A 23,283-nucleotide genomic window follows, 5' to 3' on the forward strand; every position below is an offset into this window, starting at 1 on the left:
TGTCAGGCCTGGATTTCACGGCAAGCTTAAGGGCCTTATTCGGCACTCCGTCCAGGCCCGGCGCTTTATTGTCTCCTATTCTGCTGCAGATCTCCAGCAGCTCGTCTCTGGTGACTGGAGGAATTGCCGTCACATTCAGAGGTGGTTGGAATATGTCGGTGCTCTCCTCTTGCTGGGGGAATAACCCCTGGATGATTTTCAGCAAGAGGGTGGGATACGTGATCTGCGGAGAGGAGCGGCCTCTGAATCGTCCCATCACTATTCTATAAGCACTCCCCCACGGGTTGATGTCCGCTTCTGAGCAGAGCTCCTTAAAGCATTTTGTCTTGCTTCGCTAGATGGCGAGCTTGAGGGTTTTGCGGGCTGCCTTATAGGCGCACTCTTTCTGCCCCTGATCGACTCTACCTACCGCCCTCTGAGCCGCTCTTCTGGCTCGGTGGCAGGCTGATCGAAGACCGGTCAGTTCATCATTCCACCAGTAGTTTGGTCTTCTACTGGGGAATGAGTACCTCCTAGGCAAAAATGCGTCACATGCTTTAGCGATGCATTGAGCCAGATGGACGGCTCTTTCCGTAGAGGCGCCCGCTATATCAGGTTGATCTAACCACGCCTCTAAGAAGCTCTGCTCATCCAAAGATTTTGCAGACCAGCCTGAAACCTTTTTCGGTTTCGGGCATGATAGCTCTTTGCCCTGTGGCTCGACACATGTCTCAAAGAAGATTGCCTGGTGATCGCTGTGGGTGTAGCGCTCGCTGACGCACCAGGACATACCACGCGCCAGGGCAGGGCTGATAAAGGTCAGGTCTACAACCGACCCTGACCCCCCTTTCTGAAAGGTGTTTACGACACCTTCGTTAGCCAAAACCATGTCCAGCTGCGCAAAAGCCTCTAATAGACTGCGCCCCTTAGCATTTGATTCTCTGCTACCCCACTCTAGGGCCCAAGCATTGAAATCACCAGCAATCACCTTTGGACTTCGTCCCCTTGCGTCGAGAACAAGATTATCAAGCATTTGCTCGAATTCAGGCAGTGTCAAACTTGGTGGGGCGTAGCAGCTGTATACATATATACCACTTATTTTCGCCCACACAAAGCCACTGGCTGCCTGACTTGCAGTACATTGTATGGCTTGTCGACCACAAGCCCATATCGCCGCTCCACCAGTCGAATCTGTGACCCATACGCCACCGTGGCGGTTTCTGTACGGTTCACTTATGATGGCAACCTCCATCTTAGATTCGAACGTGGTCTGCTCAAGTAAATCCTGAGCGACCCTGCAATGATTGAGGTTTATTTGAATAAACCTCATTTTCTCATTGCAGTGAGCGCCTTCCTAAATTCCGGACATCTGGCACTTCCGGCAATGTGCCGGTTATCCTGTCCCTCTTTGGCTACGCACAATAGGCATTTGAGGTCCCTATTGCACTCTCTGGCAATATGGCCTTTCTCCCCACACCTTCTGCATCGATCGGACCGATCAATGTTGCTGGTGCATGCCTTCGCGAAGTGCCCAAACATGAGGCATTTAAAGCACCTCTTTAGTGAAGTTTGCTCCCTTAAACGGCAGACAACCCATCCAATCCGAACCCTTCCGGCAGCTAACAACATCTGCGCTGCCTCCGCTGGCACTCGTATGGTGGCCGTTTGAGTGCCACCATAGGCTTTCCGTAGACCGACAACAGACTCCTCTGTAAGTTCTTTCAACTTGAATTGCTCCTTCAGAGCAGTACAAATTTCTCTTTTCGATGTAACTTCATCGAGATCCTTACATTGTATATAGATCTCATGTTTTTGGGCACGCACTGCGGCATTCTCCCCAAGTGAGTTTTTCACTTGAGTGCGAAAGTCATCAGTTTTGCCACCGCTGGATCTTTTCAGCTCGAACATGAGATCCCCTTTCTGGGTTCTTCGGATTCTGTTCACATTTCCGCTCAGATCTTTTAGGTCGGGATCAGCTTTGACCTTTTTGAGTATCTCCGCGTAGGACAGATTGCCCTTACTGGAGATAACAATCGCATCTGGACGAGTTCGCACTTTTGCTTTTCGTTTCGCTTTTTTGTTGGTTACTTTAGTCCATCCATCGTTTTCGTTGGTCTTGGGCTTCGCAACGCTGGTCGAGTTTCCTAGATTCGCTGTATGCTTTCCTCCTTCTGAACTGTTGGTGCTGGTTTTCAGGATGTCCTGTCCGCCTTTTTTTCTCTTAGGCGCCTGCTGATTATTTAAAGGATCCCCCTCTTTTTCACGTACTCGCTTATTTCGCTGGGATTCGATGGTAGTACGGTTAGGCGTCACTTGGGTCGCTTGTGATACTGTTGGCACAGCGGGGTTCGGCGTGTTGTTATTATTCTTCTCCTCCATCTGTGATCTATTATAGAGGACTCTAATGGCCCTCACCATATTCTTTATGGCTTGGTGCACGTTGTGCTTGTCCTTGATAAACTCGGACAGCTCAACTATCTTTGCCCTAAGCTGGGTGAAGGGTAATTCCTCCGGATCGGGACTCCGCTCCTTATAAGCCCCGACAGGGTTACTCCTTTTATACGCTGTTTCACTTTTGCCAGTTATTGATCTTGCCTGTACTTTTTCCTTCATCGCCTTTAGCATTGGTGGAGATCTCAAAGTTGATGAGCTTCTTTTGAATGGATCCTTATCTTGTTCCTGGAGCACCTCTTGCTGTCGTGCATCTTGATCATATGCTGTGGGTGTTGTTACAGTTTTTGTCGTCCAACGATCCATCTTCAGTTCATCCTTGGTTGTTCTTGCTACTGGTGTTCTCGGTAAGGTCGTACTTCGCTTGAACACTTCCTTCTCCAGATCCAAATCACTTGTAACATTATATGCCAAGGTGGCCAAGTTGTCCACCACCGAGGCACTGCGGTCGAGGGATATCGACGACCGGGAGCCCGCTTGCTCACTCCCAAAAGCCGCCGGTACTGGGGTTCCGAGCCCCTGCACCGTAAGTTTACTCCTTCTCTCGTCTTCCATGGTGGTTTTATATTCTGGGTATCCTTCCCATAGCCATTTTGGTCCACGCACCAGAGATGAGCAAACACTAGCCCATACACAGTCAAAAAAGAAAAGTGCATGAACACATATTTACACATCAATAGGTATGCCCCTATCCGCCACCTGGGGTCGCGCCTTATGGGAGATCTGGCAACTCCTCACAGGCTGTCTGTCTGTCTGCCTGTCTGTCTGTCTGTCTGTCTGTCACACCCGATTTATTCGGAAACGGCTAGACCGATTGTCACGAAAATTGGTGAGAGTATGTAATCTGGTGATCCTTTTACATGCAGTAAGTGGCGCCATCTTGTGTTTAGTTTAAGGGGGGGCTCCCCGTACATGTGAATGGAGGGTGTAAATTTTTTTTTCACAAAATGTAGCCATGTAGGGTATCAAATGAAAGGTCTCAATTAGTACTTTTCGAATCTGGTTCAATATTTGATATTAGATGAAACATAGGGGAGTGAGGGTTCAAAATATGACCCACAAAAAGTGTAACAGGTCTCGTTCTCAGAACCTATCCAACCGAAAAATCTGAAAAAAATCGCAGTAGTGCATCTCTACGAAATCTAGGCCTCAAAATATATCCGGTTCCGATATCTGCACAAATAAAGTTAATAATAGTATATTTCCACATTTTAGAAATTTACCGGGCACCCCCCCCTCATGTTCATCCCAGAAGTACAAAATTTGGCATGCGTGTAGTGAAGAATATAATGCACAGGTTGGTCAAGTTTGAAGAAAATCAAACTATTATTAACAAAGTTATAGGGGGTGAAACTTTACAATTTTTTGTGAATTTCGTTCACTCTACAACCCGCATGACGTCATCATCAGATATCAGTTCGTGAATATCACAACGAAATGAGTTCTTAGGAATTGGGACGCAGACAATTATTTTGTTTTAGTTTTTTAGTTATTTGTCAGCCAGACATGTGTGTATGTAGGTATATATGATAATATATGCGTGCTAATGAACTTTGCGGGTAGTGTCTAATTCAGTTAGATATAAGACGTAAATCGGAAATATGGGTACGATAAATTTAGATACGTGCATATATGTGTACAGTAGGTAATAGGCAGTTTGTTTGTTTAGGGTGAGCGTGATATCTATGGCTCTAATATGTACGTATGTCTTGTAGTTTGGAAAAATATGAAGGATTATGTTGGATTTGTAGCTATATACGGACAGAAAAATGTGCGTCTGAACACAAAACCTTTATACCCGAAGCGCGAGCTTCCGGTATTCCGACTTGTTTTTTTGTTTGAGGAGGTGCAAATCTTCAAAAGACACTGGTCTGGACACACCAGCGTGTGGGATTTTTACCCACTAAAACCACCCCCGACTCCCTCCCTGCCCCGCAGAACCACCATAAGGTATTACATCACGGGGCGGGGTCAGCTCACTCTAGCTTAATCCTATTTCTTCTATACGCGGCGCACGTGACCGTGCTTTTCTCCTTTCCTCTGCCTTTCGCAATTTATCTTGAATAGATGCGATCATGGAGTTGACCGCATCCCTATTCTCTTGATGTGCTAGCATACTTCCTCACAGCGTTCTTCGTCTGCAATAAGGGAGAGATTGGCTTCGCATGGTATATATTCGCCATCTTATCTGCCAAGATGTCAATCGGCATCATTCCAGAGATGACGAACGCTGCATCATCTGAGACAGTCCTGAAGGCAGAGCATACAATCAGGGCTGTCCTCTAGACCGCATTCAGTTTGCTAGTGTTAACTGACATCCGCAACGCCTCGCTCCAAACTGGGTTCGCATAGAGCATGATTGAGGTCACCACTCTGGCTATAAGCAACCTAGAGGTATACCGTGGCCCTCCTACGTTCGGCATCATACTAACAGTGGATGATTTATCACAAACATACTGTACGTGTTGCTTATAGCTGAGCTTCCTGTCTATCACCACCCCCAAGTATTTGATGGTCGGCTTGGAAGTGATAATGTGATTCCCGATTCAAACACAGGCGTAATTTCTCTTCCGGTGCTTGATGATGAGGACCGCTTCTGTTTTTTCCTCCGCAAACGTCAGACCAGAGCTCTCTAACCAGCATTTGACAGCACTGATTCCCTTGCTTGAGTATAATTCAGCATCGTCGAGATGCTTTGCGACAACAACCGGCCCTATGTCGTCAGCGTAACCCACCACTGTGGCTTCCTCCGGAAGGGGAAGATTAAGAACATCGTCGTACATGATGTTCCACAGCAGTAGGCCCAGTACGGAGCCCTGTGGGACACCCGCGGAGACAACGTACTCTTGGGGTCCGTCATCGGTGTCATACCAGAGCCTCCTTTCAGTTAAGTAACTATCGACGATAGCAGCGAGATAGGCGGGAATACCAACCTTCGCTATGGATTTGCGTATTAGATTCCAATTGGCCGAATTGAATGCATTTTTCACGTCCAGAGATACTACCACGCAATATTTGCTGGTATTACCCTTTCCGTGGATTGCGTCTTCGGCCAAGCCAGTAACCAATTTGATGGCATCAATGGTTGATCTGGCTTTTCGGAACCCATACTGCCGATTTGAAAGGCCGCTTCGGCTCTCAACAACCGGGAGTAATCTATTATTGATTACCCGCTCTAACATTTTCCCCACCGTGTCCAAAAGACATATGGATCGGTATGAGGATGATTCACCTGGAGGTTTATCAGGCTTAGGCAGAAGTATCAACTTTTGTCGCTTCCATGTCGCTGGAAATATTCCCTCGAACATGCACGTTTCGAACAACTCAGCGAACATGTCCGGCCTGGATTTCACGGCAAGCTTAAGGGCCTTATTCGTTACTCCATCCAGGCCCGGCGCTTTATTGTCTCCTATTCTACCGCAGATCTCCAGGACCTCGTCTCTGGTGACTGGCGGGATTGCTGTCATATTCAGATGTGGTTGGAATGTGTAGGTGCTATCCTCTTGCTGGGGGAATAACATTTGGATGATTTTTAGCAAGAGGGTGGGACACGTGATCTGCGGAGATGAACGGCCTCTCAATCGTCCCATCACGATTCCATAAGCTCTCCCCCACGGGTTTAAGTCCGCTTCTGAGCAGAGCTCCTTAAAGCTTAAAGCTTAAGGCTTCGCTGGATGGCGAGCTTGAGGGTTTTGCGGGCTTCCTTGTAGGCGCACTCTTTCTGCCCTTGATCGATTCTACCTACCGCCCTTTGAGCCGCTCTTCTGGCTCGGTGGCAGGCTGATCGAAGACCAGTCAGTTCATCATTCCACCAGTAGTTTGGTCTCCTACTGGGGAATGGGCACCTCCTAGGCATGGACGCGTCACATGCTTTGGCGATGCATTTGGCCAGATGGACGGCTCTTTCTGTAGAGGCGCCTACTTTATCAGGTTGATCTAACCACACTTCTATGAAGGTCTTTTTCGGTTTCGGGCATGATAGCTGTGGGTGTAGCGTTCGCTGATTCACCAAGACATACCACGCACTAGAGAAGGGCTGACAAAGGTCAGGTCTACAACTAAGCCTGACTCCCCTATCTGGAAGGTATTTACAGCACCTTCGTTACCCGAAACCATGTCCATCTGTGCGAAAGCTTCTATTAAACTGCGCCCCCTAGCATTTGATTCTTTGCTACCCCACTCTAGAGCCGAAGCATTGAAATCACCAGCAATCACCTTTGGACTTCGTCCCCTTGCGTCGAGAACTAGATTATCAAGCATTTCCTCGAATTCAGACAGTGTCAAACTTGGGGGGGCGTAGCAGCTGTATACATATACACCACTTATTTTCGCCCACATAAAGCCACTGGCTGCCTGACCTGCAGTACATTGTATGGCCTGTCGACCACAAGCCCATATCGCCGCTCCACCAGTCGAATCTGAGACCCATACCCCACCGTGACGGTTTCTGTACGGCTCACTTATAATGGCGATTTCCATCTCAGATTCGAACGTGGTCTGCTCAAGTAAATCCTGAGCGACCCGGCAATGATTGAGGTTTATTTGAATAAACCTCATTTTCTTTTTGCAGTGAGCGCCTTCCTAAATTCGGGACATTTACTACTTCGGGCAATATGCCGGTTATCCTGTCCCTGTTTACTTCGCACAATAGGCATTTAGGGTCCCTATTGCACTCTCTTGCAATATGGCCTTCCTCCCCACACCTTCTGCATCGATCGGATCGATCAATGCTGCTGGTGTATGCCTTCGCGAAGTGCCCAAACATCAGGCATTTAAAGCACCTCTTTAGTGAAATTTGTTCTTTTAAACGGCAGAAAACCCATCCAATCCGAACCCTTCCGGTAGCCAACAACATCTGCGCTGCCTCCGCTGGTACTCGTATTGTGGCCGTTTGAGTACCACCGTTGGCTGTTCGTAAGCCCACAACAGACTCCTCGGTAAGTTCTTTCAACTTGAATTGCTCCTTCAGAGCAGTACAAATTTCTCCCTTCGATCTAGATTCCTACATTGTATATAGATCTCATGTTTTTGGGCACACACTGCGGCATTCTCCCCAAGTGAGTTTTTTACTTGAGTGCGAAAGTCATTAGTTTTGCCACCGCCGGATCTTTTCAGCTCGAACATGAGATCCCCTTTTTGGGCTCTTCGGATTCTGTTCACATTGCCGCTCAGATCTTTTAGGTCGGGATCAGCTTTGACCTTTTCGAGTATCTCCCCGTAGGACAGATTGCCCTTACTGGAGATAACAATTGCATCTGGACGCACTTTTGCTTTTCGTTTCATTTTTTTTGTTGGTAACTTTAGTCCATCCACCGTTTTCGTTCGTCTTGGGCTTCGCAACGCTGGTCGAGTATCCTACATTCGCTGTACGCCTTCCTCCTTCTGAGCTGTTGGTGCTGGTTTTCAGAATGTTCTGTCCGCCTTTTTTTCTGTTAGGCGCCTCCTGATTATTTAAAGGATCCCCCTCTTTTTCACGTACTCGCTTATTTCGCTGGGATTCGATGGTAGTATAGTTAGGCGCTACTGGGGTTGCTTGTGATACTGTTGGCACAGCGGGGTTCGGTGTGTCCTTATTATTCTTTTCCTCCATCTGTGATCTGTTATAGAGGACTCTAATAGCTCTCACCATATTCTTTATGACTTGGTGCACGTTGTGCTTTTCCTTGAAAAACTCGTACAGCTCAACTATTTTTGCCCCAAGCTGGGTGAAGGGTAATTCCTCCGGATCGAGACTCTGCTCCCTATAAGTCCCGGCAGAGTTACTCCTTTCACATGGTCCTTCACTTTTGGCGTTTATTGACCTTGCCTGTACTTTATCCTTCATCGTCTTTGGCATTGGTGGAGATCTCAAAGTTGATGAGCATCTTTTGAATGGATCTCCTCCTTGTTCCTGGAGCACGTCCTGCTGTCGAGCATCTTGAACATGCGCGGTGGATGTTGTCACGGTTTTTGTTGTCCAAAAAGCTGCTTTTAATTCATCTTTGTTTGCTCTTGTTATTGGTGTTCTCGGTAAGGTCGTACTTCGCCTGAACACCTCTTTCTCCAGATCCAAATCACTTGTAGCAATATACGCCAAGGTGGCCAAGTTGTCCACCACCAAGGCACTGCGCTCGAGGGATGTCGACGACCGGGAGCCTGCTTGCTCACTCCCAAAATCAGCCGGTACTGGGGTTCCGAGCCTCTGCACCGTAAGTTTCTTCCTTCTCTCGTCTTCCATGGTGGTTTTAAGTTCTGGATATCCTTCCCATAGCCATTTTGGTCCGCGTACCAGAGATGAGCAAACACTAGCCCATGCACAGTCAGAAAAGAAAAGTGCATGAAGACATATTTACACATCAATAGGTATGCCCCAAGCCGCCAGCTGGAGTCGCGTCTGACGGGAGATCTGGCCACTCCTCACAGGAGACGGTGTCTGCCTGTCTGTCTGTCACACTCGATTTATTTGGAAACGGCTACATCGATTGTCACGAAAATTGGTGAGAGTATGTAATCTGGTGTTCCCTTTACATGCAGTGAGTGGCGCCAGCTTGTGTTAAGTTTAAGGGGAGGGGGGCTCCCCATACATGTGAATGGAGGGTGCAAATTTCTTTTTCAAAGAATGTAGCGATGTGGGGTATCAAATGAAAGGTCTCAATTAGTACTTTTCGAAACTGGTTCAATATTTGATATTGGGTGAAACATAAGGGAGTGAGGGCTCAAAATAAGGCCCACAAAAACTGTAACAGGTCTCGTTCTCAGAACCTATCCAACCGAAAAATATGAAAAAAATCACAGTGGTGCATCTCTACGAAATCTAGGCCTCAAAATATATCCGGTTCCGATATCTGCACAAATGATGTTCATAATAGTATATTTCCATATTTTAGAAATTTACCCGGCATATGTGTAGAGTATTTGGAAATAGCCAGTTCTGTAATATGTACGTATGTCTCGAGTTTGGACAAATATGAAGGGATATGTTAGATTTGTAGCTATATACGGATAGAAAAATGTGCGTTGAAATTTCTTACATAAGATGAACACAAAACCTTTATACCCGAAGAGCGAGCTTCCGGTATTTTTTTTAACGAGCAACCTGTCTTCATGATCGTAATATCTTAGGCCTATGTATTTTGTTTTTGTTTTTATTCATTTTGAAATTGCAAATTAATTTCAGAGAACATAAAAACATCACAAAACTGTCCTGGATAAATAACAAGGCAAGTATCATGATGATGATGATTCTTTATGAGCTTTGTAGATATCTTCATGATCATGCTTTTAGCGCAAGAAAACTCAGCGCCAACTTTATGTATGGGTCGCTAATATTTCTTCCATTTTAATTGTAAATTGGTTTTAAAATAAAATTCGACGCACCCTTAGCGCAAGAGAACCGAGCGCCAACTTCAAGTTTGGGTCGTCAGTACAATTTTTTTGATTTACTTAAGAAAATATTTTACAATAGTGTATTATTTGTTTCCTTAGAATACCATCGAAATCCTGAACAATGTCAGCGAAACATTACCCCAAACCTATATATCAATATCCAGTTTAGAGGTGGGTAAAAAATATCTCATCACCGAATTCAAGCTTCAAGCTAAATTTGGACAACATTTGACAGTCCGTTTAAATAATAACAACTTTGTTTTCCTACCCCTTCGCTTCTCCGAAAGGAACACTATTTCGTTTTCGAAGGAGTGGATGTGCAGGAACACAATTATTTCAAAATAAAATTTGTTCAAAATAATAATTATTCAGTTTATGCACTGTAATTTAAAGTAATATTCAAAATGTCGAATAATATTGTGAAATAGTTTTATAAGAATTTTAAATAACATCACCACCCGATTTGTAATGAATTTCATAATTTGTATATGAAATTTTCACGTTATACAGTGAAATAAATTTCTAGAGTCATTGTTTGATATCGAGAAAGATATATAAATAAGTGTACACATATTGTTAATTCTAAAGAATATTGAATGATGTATGTGTAAATAAGTATAATAAAATAAATATTTGAACTTTATCAACGAACTTTTCCATTTAAACTTAATCCCATTACCTAAGTCAGCAATGATAACCGCAAAATCTGCACCGGCCAAGCCAACCGCCTCAAGCCCGCGGCGAAGCCTACCACCTAAAGCCCGCACAATAGCCGCCCGCCGTGATCCCCACAAACCCCACTTCAACCAAGCCACTCACCGCAAAGACTGATACCCAGCCAAATACATCAAAACAGCTTAATAAACCGCAAAAAGCACACCAAAAAGATCAATACCCCCATAAAAGCACCACATAAAACTTGACACTCCCCAAAAACACTTGAAAAAGATCGCCATCTCAGAAACACACCAAAAATATTATAGCTTGACATCTCCCAAGACGCCCATTGAAGCTTCATATCCCAGAAACACACCAAAACGTAACTCGGTATTATCCAAGACACACAGCGAAACTACTTATCCTAGAAAAACAGCAATAGAGCTTAATATCCCCAAGCTACAAACCATCCACCCCAAGACACGACCCGCCGACAGAAGCACACACCCCCACAGGCAACACCCTGTACCCAAGTCGCATACCCCAAAGCTCCCACCAAAGGCACGCCCCTCACCCAAGGCACACACCCAAAGCCCCCACAAATGGCACACCCCTTACCCAAGGCGCGCACCCGAAAGTTCGAAGTGCGAAAGCTTAAAAACTCTATCGTGCTATCTCACTCTAACACACAGAACCTATTGGCAGAGCATCCCACTTACTACTGAGGACTTCAATGAACCATGACATCTTTTTTGAAAGCATCGCTTATACTGATATTCGATCTAGCGCTAGACCCATCTGCGCTGCTTTGTCTAATATATGGAAAAGCAGAAGACTCAACACCGACATCATCTTATCCTTCCGCTATTATGTACTACTTCTGCTATTATATACGGTGAGCACATAGAAAGTAATTACCACTGTTACTCAAAAGTTCCAAGCTTCCTTAAACTCATGTCTATGCCGCGATGTTCTGACTTTAGACAGAAACAAGTGAAGAACCGCAAACTTTTTCGCAAGTGCTATACTGTTCACTCTAAACCCATGCAGGATCAGTGTTCGCCTGCGATGTTAAACGAGTCGGTCAGGATACGGAGAGTGATGTTCCCAAAGAGACCGAATAAGTAGTTCTGACCCTCTAGCTGGCAATACACCTGCATCCTAGGTAGTAGCCTTGAGAAATCCCCTCGGTGATGAACGAACTGCAAATGATTGGTTCACATCGCGACACACTAGGAGTCCTCATAGTCGAGACAGGTCTTTGCCGACGTCGATGGAGTGATGTGCGCCTAGCGCTGTAAAGGTGATAGTTGTGATGTGCATTGAACCGGTATTAGTATCATGATGAGCATTAAACTTCAGAAACCCTACGAACGAGCAGGGAAGGATTAAGAGTTGATTACGTTTGACTCCAGTACGAAAATGTGTCATTCACAGCGAGGTAACAACGGCGGAAACACTTGAGTGAAGAGGAAGTTGTGCAACGTGACGTGGCTGCCGGTGCAGGGACGACAACATTAGCATTATGAAGTGCTTCTGTTCCGGAAAGAACCGAAACAAAATCGCTAGATCTGAGCAAGTCGATTCGGACACAAACTAAGTGAGAACGCAGTTCCTGTTAGAACGGAAGAGGAAAGGATTATCAGCAAATGCACGGCAGTAACCAAGTAGATGCGTTGGGCAGCATCTTTCCAGAAGAACGTCCACAAAGGCCTGAAAAGCAGGCTGATGGAACTGGGAGGACTCCAGGATAGCATTTCTTTCTACAGGCAAATATACACAGCAATGGGAGATGTAGAAAAAGCAGAAACAGTCCCGCTTCCCACGGAGAACACTGTACGGATCGAATACAGCCCACTGCAAAGCGAAGTGGGGAAAAGCAGGGAAAGGGAGACCCGTTTGAAGGACACTTCATCTAAGTAGTTTCTAAGGCTAAAAAAAAAGAACGCGAAGAACCACAAAGAGAAACGACACGCCAGAAAACCGTCTATTCAAAGCCAAGGCAGTTATGAATGGTAAATCACCAACGAAAAAGACGCGAAAAAAGGACTAGACGGTCGGCTATGCTCACTAATCCGACGAAAGGCAAGACATTTGCCGAAGTTCTCTGTAAAATCCGCTAGAAAATGAAGCCCGAGGACAGTCACGCAAAATTGTCTTCCTGACAGAAAGCGAAGAGAAGTAGAGTCCTCGTTGAATTAGGCCTGAAAACAACTAACAATAGTATATTCAAGGGGCTACCGGGAGAAGGCTCTGGCTACTAGCCTGGACCTATGGGCTTTTCAAAATATTGGCCATTTCACAGAAGAGGCCGAAATACAGTAAGACATCAAGTGAAAGTATCCAACCTCCAAATAGTTAACACTTGTCAGAATTCTCGAAGGAACAAAAACTAGCTGTGGTGGAAGTGGCCGAGCTATAGCTCCTTAACAGTGGGAAAATCAAAATTGGGTGAGCAGTTTGCAGGGCAAGAGTGTGAAAAACCTTTGTCAAGTGTTACAGGACTACGGATATAAGTTTATAAGTTGCTGGGAACCCGGCAGGAGGACACCATATTGTAAATGCGGTCAGCTAGATCGCTAAGCGAAGACCTGCAACGAACACTAGAATTGCGTTCTGAGCATGATGCACATTCTGCAAATTAACAAGGGCGGAATGCAACCAATGACGAGTTTCTAGCGTAGCGCTAATCTAGTGCTAATCAGCGAGCGATACCGGAACAAGGACCCAACCTAATGACATCTCGACTTATGGGGTATCGCTGCCAGCTGGGACGCATTCAATATCGAGTTTTTTCCCAAGGCCGAAACCGAAACGGTGGCTTTGTCTGGATTCAGTGTAGGGCTAACGTTGTTTAGAGTTTACTAAATGAGACGATCGGGGGCGCGGAGGAATGTATTTTGCTAGGGAGTGACTTCAATACTAGCGCCCTGAATGGAGGAGACTACAGAAGGAAACGGATCCTGGAAATGGCGGGGAGAACCGGCTTGGTAGTTTTAAACACAGAATCCACGCCAACATAGATCAGAATCTGTGGCGTTGTTGATTGACGGGTGGCGACTTTTGGAAAAATTCTTCGAAAGGGACCGCAATACATTGCATTCGAAGTGGTTAACGCTATTCGTTGACATGCGCTAACCCGCCGCTCCCCAGCGCGTAGAACGTCACGAGGGCCAACATCGAGAGGTTTGTCGAGGTTCAAGGGCATTGCAAATGATACTGTCGTAAATATAGTGATGAATTTGATAACGAACGCTTGAGAAGCTTCGATGTCTCTAAGAAGCCTGACTCAGGATAAGCAATTTCCGGCGGAAATGGAGGATTTACGAAAGATATGTCATAAGCTCCACCGTTTGGCGCAACTTTTACAGCCCCGGGATGCATGCGCCACAATGACAAAATACAGATCAGCTGCAAAGAGACTCTGCTGTGCGATAAACGAAAGCATACGTCGGAATTGGTAGAATCTACTCAACGAGGTAAATCCGTGGGGAAACGGCTATAAGCTTGTCACTCAGAATCGGGGTAATGCGGCAACCCCACATACTTAGTACCGACTAAATGGATCATATTGTACGAGCGAGATTCCCCAGACATCCGGAAGGGGTTGATGGCAACAGCACTGAAGGCGTTGATGGCCCATTTTTCACCATGAAAGGGGTTCGAAGAGGCAGTTCTCACTCTGAAAAATAAGAAGATGCCAGCTGGTATCCCGACAGAAGTACATAAGCAGGTCTTCCACCAGCGGCCAGACTTGCTGCTCAGCGTGTGCAATGCCTGCCTGAAGGAGGGCATTTTTCCAGGCCGTTGAAAGGTGGCACCTGCAGTTATATATATTGGGCGGGTGAGGCTTGGATTTTAGCATAGGCTCAGGTGACCGGCGGGAGTCCCGCGATTTTTTGTAGGATGTGCCTTCCGTGCTCCTAAATAAAACCCTGTGTCCATAGCATGTCAACCACATGAATGTGTGCGATTGTTGCCGATCCCTGGGAACTTACTTCAACTCGAATCCAAATTTGCGAGGAATACATGAGGGCTGGCAAGATCATTGTCTTGTACAGTAAGAGCTTTGACCCTATGGTGACAAGTTTCGAGCGAAGCAGTTTTTGTAAGCTGAGATAGGCTCTGTTGGCTGACAACAACCGTGCGTGGATTTCATTGATATGCAGCCCAAGATCTCGCGCCGCCTGCTCGATCTGGATAGATCTACCTCAGCATAGTTCCCTTTCAGTGCTTTGACATCAGCACGTAAGCCTTATGGAATCGAAAAAGATCCTAGCCGGGTCCACTGGCTCTTTTACCAGAAAAATATAACGGACGCCCTGCCGCTTTGTCACCCTCACTGCCAGCGGTAGGTTTTGGCATGTTTGTGGTAAATTTCACCAACCTTTATGTTTTTCAATAGCGTTTCTCTTGCATCGTACCGCCAAAGACTCGAGCCCTTCATGTTTGACAGGTAGTTAGGTATCAGTGGCGAGACCACCAACCAATTTGTGGAGGGCCATTTTGCTGTCACAAATTCCTTAGACCATGACTGCTGACTCAATACTTCAGAGTTAGCCCTTTGCATTCACTGATGATAGCAGCATTCCTTCTCTGCAGCTAGAGATCTGTCGGAGATGTCTCAAAGGTTGCTTTACTTAGTGTCCGTAGCTTGGCTCTAGCTACGTAGTCTCACACGACTGGAGTTGCATACCCCCCAAGAAAGGCTCCGACTGGCAATCGTTTTCGCTAGGGGAAAGTGCACCTCAATTAACAGCCCTAGGGTTTCAACACAAGATTCCTGCCTGCTCCAGTTTGACCACAACTAGGTCACTGAAACTCAGGTCCGTTCAAAGAAAAGCGTACAGACTCATATGTTGTGAAACAAATTATAATTTTTCTTTTAGAGCCCCCGATCCTTTGCTCGTGTATTAGTGCAGCATCGATGTCTCCTTCTAGGAAGAAGACCAGCTGATTAGCTGAGATGCACGTTCAGTAATAATAATAATAATAATAAGAAGAAGTAGAAGTAGAAGTCTCTTGCGAATAATAGACATGTTCAGCCGTGATATTCGGATGGAGTTTCGATTAGACAAATGTCGAATCCAAGCCATCCGCAAAAGTCATCACGAGCCGCATGCCGGACATAGCATTGGTGACCTCCACATCGAAGCTATGACCGAGACAGACTTCTACAAGTACCTAGGAATTCTGCAAGGAACCCATGCTTGAGTTGGTGATCTGAAGGAAGCTCTGCTGTCCGAATTCCTGCGACGTGTAAAGCTGGTGCTAAAATCGCATCTCTCGGGGAAGAATAAAATAAGCGCGTTGAATGTATTCGCTATCCCTTCACTGGCTTATGCATTCGGAATATTGCCGTGGACGAAGACCGACCTGGAAAACGTCCAGCGGCGGATACAGACAACTATGTCCAAATTCCGAATGCACCATCCAAAGTCTGCCGTGGAGCGGATGAACCTGCCTCGTGACATCGGAGGTAGAGGCGTGGTTGACGTGGCGGCACAACATCATCGCCAAGTCGACTCGCTGCGCGCTTATTTTTACAGTAAAGAGCAGACGAGCCCCTTGCATGCGGCTGTCTGTAAGGCAGACTGTGGACTGACTCCACTTAACTTGAAGGATCGATCTTAGAATCCTCTGAGTGGGGTGAAGTCGGACCAGGAGCGGATCGAGGAATGGAAGTCGAAGGCAATGCACGGTAAACACGTGAATTGTCTTTGGCAGCCATTTGTCGATTTGCATCTGACGAACAGATGGCTGTGTGCTGGGGAGCTCTTTGCTGAGACGGAGGGGTTCATGTGTGCCATTCAGGATGGCGTGGTCGCCACCCGAGCTTATAAAAAGCTCATCATGAAAGAACTTGTGGAGAACGACCAGTGCAGAATGTGTGGTTCGGCGTTAGAGACGTTGGACCATCTCATTTCTGGCTGTACTGTTATGGCACCGGTGCAATACATCACCAGGCATAATGCTGTATGTAAGGTTATCCATCAAAACCTTGCATATAAGCATGGGCTGATCACGGGAACATGTCCGGTTTACCGATATGAGCCGCAAGCAGTGTTTGATAGTTCTGCTTACAGCATGTATTAGGACCGGCAAGTCCTGACTGATCGCCATACCGCACACAACAAGCCTGACGTACTGCTAGTTGACAAGACGGGTCGCTCCGAGTATATTATTGATGTTGCTATCCCCCATAATAGCAACATTGAACGGAAGTACGTGGAGAAGAAGGTGAACTATGAGCCATTGGCTCGTGAAATCAAAGAAATTTGGCCTCTCGAGCGGGTGGTTGTAGTTCCCATAATATTGTCAGCTACAGGTATTGTACCTAAATCCCTGACGGCTTCCCTTGATGTCCTGGGACTTTCGCACAGTCTGGTTCAAACCATGCAGAAGTACACCATTCTGCATACGTGCTCGATGTTGCGGGGATTACTCGGCGGATTCTCCCACTGACCTACCACCGGCCACCACCACCAGCGCCCCTTTAGTTTTTAAGTAGGTAGGATCGTCCGAGCCTAAATGCTTGGCACTTAGTGCTAGTATTAGGTAAAATCCGGCATCTGCCGGAAAAATAATAATAATCGTTTGCGCAACAATCCAATTGTATCAAGGCCTTAAAGTGTGCCATCAAGAGTGTAATGGCACAATATAGGATTACAGTATCCCGTAGGAGGCAATGTGGTCAGCATTGCGCTGATTTGACTCAGGTACTCATGCATAGCTGAGTGGACTGGTATCCGATGTCAAATCACCATATAAATCCCACTGCCGCAGTGAGATTTGAACCGCAACCTCCCGTACGACAGCCTTGTGCTCTAACAACGGAGCTATCCGGAATGCCACTTTGCAGCAGTTTGAGTAGCGCGGGTTTACCTACGCTACCCTCAGCATGATCTACTTGCGTAGGGAATACTTCACTCCCCATCAGATCGTCGATCTTGATCTCCTCCAATAGTTCGTTAGCGGTATCGACTGGATCCAGGTCGTCGTCCGGTTTCGCGGAGTGAAACACTTTCACCTTTGTGTTCCTTTAAATTCCGCTCCATTTACAAGAAGCAGGAAAGGTTGTCTTTCCGTCTAAGTTCCCTTCTCCTTCACGGTAGGTCTGGGGTTTAGATTTGGGCGGAGGAATTGGACGAGCTTGGCTTTATTCATGCGCATCTTCGGCAAAAAGGTGCACGCGACCGATCTCCAGGGGGTTTTGTCGGACGGGATTAATTGGAGTTTTACATTCTACCAGATGTCTCTGATCTTAGCGACAATATTGGCCTATTTATCCTTTGAAATCTTGCTCAGAATGTGTATGACCTTCTGTTACTGATAGGACTCCAGTGGACATACGCTTCTTTGGTGGCTTCCGGTGGCAGGCATGCCGCATACTAAAGAAGCTCTCCATTGACTACGCAGCTCCCGGCGTGTGCTGCCCCAACTTGCCTTGGGGTCCTTTAAGGACATTTTCTAGTGCAAGGAGGATGATCTGCTTGCCTCTACCATAGAAGCAGCAGATTCTCACCAGTTAGATGAGCCTACTCCCAACCTGGCTCGACACACTCTTGACCCGCCCGAAGACGGTTTACAGCGGCCACCGAGAGAACGTCGTGTGGGGACTTTCCCCTTGGTTGATTTTTTTGAGAATCACCTCGTTTGGAGGCGCAGCGTTTCATATGTCCTCCCTCATATAGGGCTTCATTTCTTCAGGCAGAGTGCTTTCCACTTAACATTTACGATGGTTTGCGGTGTCCGATCCCATAACCTTATATCAACTCAGTTCCGTTTACGCTTCGGCTTCCTTTTCTTCCGTTTGTTCTGTAAAATGTGTAGGCGAAGTTACTAACATGTAGGATTTACTCGGTAGTCTCTCCGCTCGCAGCTCCATTGTAGAGAAACGCACCGAAGATGCTGCAATTTAATCTATTTTGTATGAGTCGAAGACCGTCACTGCTTTTTCGTTCTCAAAGTGGAGATGCAGTTTCCTGATACGATTGAATTTGAATCTATCAAGGAGAAAATGAAGCACTTTATGGCGGTTGTCTCTGAGCACCTTCAGACTCTTTAGTTTCAGTTTCCATCAAGTTGAAACCCTTAACTTTTGCAGGTTTGTCCCATCTGATATTCATGAACTTTATCCTCCAGTGCTCGAAACCGACGACTGGGTTCTGTTCATATAGCACGGAGAAGCCAGGGGATCTTTCTTTACGGGCGAGATATCCAACATCCATGGTATTCACATTGGTGAACTTAGACCGATGACCAGAACATAAAACTGGGATTACCTATTGGGGCCATTTCGGGGTGGTCTCATCAATGCACTCTAAACAGAGGGGAGCCCATTGTGAAATGTTCTAATGCCAAAATTTCACTTCATTCCAGTTTCCTAACACTTTTTTTTGTCCCTCTGATATTGCGATCCTAGGAGGAAACTCCAACGGCAGTGGTTAGAAATGAGGCTATAATTTGCGCAAATGTCCATTGGAGGGACCAGCTCCCTTTCACTTTCGCTGATTTTGAGGGGGTCTCCTTGTTCCGCGTCTCGGCCGCGACCAGATTCCTCATAATCGTGGTTGGTTTCGAAGTCTACGACTTCTTACCACTTCGTGAGCTCAAATCAAAAGATTACGTAATGTTGTGGACACCCAAACTATAATGCACCCTCCACCAGGTATGTTACACTTAAGGTTCCCGTCGCCCCAACAAAATTCTATGTTTTGAGCATGCATTCCTCGAATATAGCAACTCATTGGCGGCGATTGGGGGCTCAACTATAAGATACAAGTTAGCTACAGATTGGGCACATGAACGCTACCGCATTCAATATATGCTTTAGGAGCGTTTGCCGTGCATGGGGTTTAATTCAATGTTGTCGGTACTTTTTCTATGGTTTTTAGTCCTTGCCAACCTGTATTCATGAATAATTGATTTGATTACAGTTTTTGCGGACGACTATTCTGCAGTTTATACAGAATACAAGTTTCCCTTCGAAATGGACCAAGATAAAGTCATTGAAGAGCTTACCGCAGAATTGAAAAAACTGACAGAGGAGTCAATTCGATTGGAAAAACAATTACAGCACTGTGAAAGAGAGTTAGCCCAACAAGACCGAGACCAACATGACTTCTATGAAACGCTTCACAAAATTCAGTTGGAGGCAGCCAGGGCGCGTAATTATGCCATTCAACAAAGACTAGATCAAGCAACGGCAGAATATAATGAAATGAGGAAGCAGCTTAAAATTTTCTGCAATGAGGCAGGCTTCAACAAAGGTCCAAAACCTCCAAGGCAGGAAGAAGTTGATTATAACTTTTGTAAAGCTAACCGTGAAGATGAGAGGTGCAAAACACCTGAGCACGTAACCCCATCTTACTGCAAATTACGCCCAGATAAAAGATGCGAAAAAACTATTTCCTTCTGTAAAAGAGCATTTGATGATGACAGTAGATGTCAGCTGCTTGACTATGTATTCTGTAAAATAAAGCCAGAGCATGAGAAATGCATCGCAGGTGAAAATATAACTAAAAGTTTCTGCAAACTGCGCGAACATCCCCTATGCAAAGCGACCGATTCTTATTGCAAAAGATTCAAAGGATATGATCCCAGGTGTGCATCTGACGCACATCTGGTCAATCATCTATTTTGCAGAACCAATAAAACTCATCCACTATGCAAAACACCGGAGATAGTCACTTCCAGTTATTGTAAAAGGCGTGAAAACGCAAAGTGCAAGATAACAAAATCGTATTGTGAAAGATTCGTCGGGTATGATGAAAGGTGCAAACAAGAACCAGATGGTCCTCCCAAACCAGATGTCCCTCCCAAACCAGATGGTCCTCCTAAACCAGATGGTCCTCCTAAACCAGATGGTCCTCCTAAACCAGATGGTCCTCCCAAACCAAATGGTCCTCCTAAACCAGATGGTCCTCCTAAACCAGATGGTCCTCCTAAACCAGATGGTCCTCCTGAACCAGTTAAGCCTCCCAAACCGGTTGGTCCTCAAAAATCCAATAAATCTGACGAAAGTGGCAAAATATTTAAGGTTTCCCATTTTCTGGAAACAACAGCAAATGGTTGTTCTTGCCAAGGGTGCAAGGAAAACGAAAATGGAGTGACTGAATCTTATCAAAGAAAATTACGAACAAGGACAGGTCAAAAGGTTTCCCCTTTCTATGCAGAATCCGAACATCCTCCCTCCTTCTATGCAGAATCTGAACATCTTCACTCCTCCTATGCAGAATCTGAACGTTCTGACCTTTCGTACGAAGAATCTATAAAACCAGAGTATCCTGCAGAACGGAAAAGATATCAAAAGTTGAATTTTGAGTTGTGTCGAAAATATGCAGATCCCAGGTGTGCGTACAATCGTGATTGGTGGTCGCTTGACAGTTATTGTAAAATAGCATACCATCCCGACTGCAAGAAGACAGCTTCGTTTTGTGCTAAATTCGAAAAAAAGGACGAGAGGTGTCGCGTTATAGACCACATATATTGCAAAAATCATAAGAACGATCCTCGATGCGCGTCAGCGGAAGTAACCGATAGCTACTGCAAACGACGTGCTGACAAAAAATGCAGAAGAACAACCTCCTATTGCCAAAGGTTTGCAGGAGACGACGAAAGATGTCCAAATATTGATCACGAATGGTGCGCGAAATATCCTGAACATGAAAAGTGCCAAGTTAGGTATCCTCCTACTCACAGTGGTTGCAGACTTCTTCCTAATCAAACTGCATGCAAGCCCACCCTCTCTTATTGCAGGAGATTCTTTGCAATTGACCAAAGGTGTCGTAAAGTTAATCACACTTACTGCCTACTCAAGCCTAGTGACGAGCGTTGTAGGACACGAACGGAGGTGACAAAAAGTTATTGCAGACTTCGACCCGATTGCAGATGCCCTTTGAACGAATCTTACTGCAAAAAGTTTTGGTTTTTCGATATCAACTGTTACGTTTACCCTAAACCTCCGAAAGAGTTCCTTAATGAACCCAGTGAGCATAGTGAATATAGGAAGAAGATTTAAGCAAAATGGTTTTGGTACTGAATTTTATTTGAAACGTTATGGGATAAAATCCAAAGTTTTTGAAATAAAGTAGATAACATTCGAGATTCTGATTTGATGATTTCTATTTTGGGCGACGTTTTTTTGCAAAACGGAACTATATTACAAAAACCTACGGGGGCGAAACTTAAAACTACGAAAAATACTGGCTCAACAGTGGACATGTAGTCACAAACCTCAAGCTGCAAGTTCCCTGATCGAGAAGCGCCACGTTCCCTATCACTTGTCTTGGTTGGTGCTTATGTATATAGACGGTGGTGTCCCTGGAATAGTCGACGTGTACGTTAGTTGCGGTATAATATATATATGGTTGCCATTCAACCCTTGGTAGAGCATGTCAACCACACCTACGTATCATCGTTCGCGGTAACCTGAAATGCGCTTCAGATCCCCCACGATTTTCCGAGACGCTAACACTCCTTCTCTACTACTCTGAGTTAAGTGTTCTTGGGGTGACACTCTCATCAGTCACCTTGGCAGAGCGGGCTACATTTCATGGCTAGCCCACAATACAATAGTCACCCCTCTATAACTTGTGACCTACCTCCTGCCACGTCCGCTTTCCGATCACAACGCATACGAGTGCCGGGCATGTGCATCTGAGTTCCTCGTTTGTAAAAGCATCAGCCCAGCGTACCCCGATTGAATAACGCAAACAGGTGTTGACGAAGGTTTGGAGCTGTGGGTTCACTTTCCAGGTTGATACATACATGTGCATGTCCATACAGCAACGCAGAAAGAACATTGGCATAGCAGTCTCAACTTGATTCTGGTGTTGATATAACTGCACATTCAGATTTTAGACAGGGCAGCGAAAGCGGATCTAACGCTGCTAATGCCTCGGGCAACATCCAGTTCGATGGCACCGCCAAAAGAAAACAACGCGCACCGTCAGCAGAAAACAACGCTTCCTGGACATATAAATTGATCGATGAAGATGATCTCTCATTAATACAGATAGGGAGAGTACCATGAGCCTTCAGACTGAAAAAACTGGTTTCACAATCCAGGGCCATTAGGCCTAGGTTCATGACCCGGGAGGGAGCAAACAGATATCATCAGCGTGGTTGAGGCGTTTGAGAACTGAACTGAACTGAACTCCTCCTTCTCCTCCGGACAAGGCAGTATGAAAAATGTTATCGATACCAGGAAGAAATAATATCGATGACAACATGCAACTCCAGCGGACCTCGGTACAGCGCGTGAGATTTACCGCCATCATACATAACTCTGATGATAGCTAGCTAGTTTCAACACTATGCCCCTCCTGTGTAGAGCAATCCAGATGCATTCCTTTTTCACACTATCGAAAGCTTTCTCGAAATGGCTGAAGAGCATCCATTGGGCGTTGGTGTGGTCAACGCAGGGGGATCAGGTGCGGCGACCAGCCTGCTCTTTGTCGATTAGGCTGTCGATATGTTCTTTGATGCACTCCAGAATTATTTTAGGTATTATCTATGTGACGGCAGGTAGCACGCAGATACCATCCAATTATCTTTGAGTGCCTTGATGACCGAAATGATTTCTCTTCTATTGAGAGAAACAGCGCCCATCTGCATGTTACAGTGACTGGCCATTTCATCCACAATAGAAAAAGCGTGGTTCAGATGTTGGCCGTTAATTTCCTTTACATCATTATTATCAACAGCCCAACAACCGGTATCCGTCTAGGCCCTTCTTTTCCTATCATACATATTGCTCTTATCAATTCTTCGGGCTGGATCATCCTCATCCATACGGATTAGATAACCCGCCCACCGCAACCCGTT

General features: G+C 45.8%; 1 protein-coding gene across 2 annotated transcripts in view; it reads left to right on the forward strand.

Moving 5' to 3' along the window:
* The window catches only part of LOC119655980, a 38,730-nt gene extending 17,171 nt beyond the window's left edge, over window positions 1-21,559 (forward strand). Inside the window, exon 4 of one of the 2 annotated variants that reach the window (XM_038062216.1) lies at window positions 20,358-21,559. In XM_038062216.1, coding sequence (XP_037918144.1) covers window positions 20,358-21,475 — 1,118 coding nt within the window. In that variant the 3' untranslated portion in view covers window positions 21,476-21,559. Of the gene's footprint in view, window positions 1-19,391 lie in introns of both variants that reach the window. The other variant, XM_038062213.1, reaches the window with a different exon arrangement.
* Window positions 21,560-23,283: the final 1,724 nt, after the last annotated feature.

Source organism: Hermetia illucens, chromosome 4 (genome assembly GCF_905115235.1).
Source record: "Hermetia illucens chromosome 4, iHerIll2.2.curated.20191125, whole genome shotgun sequence".
NCBI lineage: Eukaryota > Metazoa > Arthropoda > Insecta > Diptera > Stratiomyidae > Hermetia > Hermetia illucens.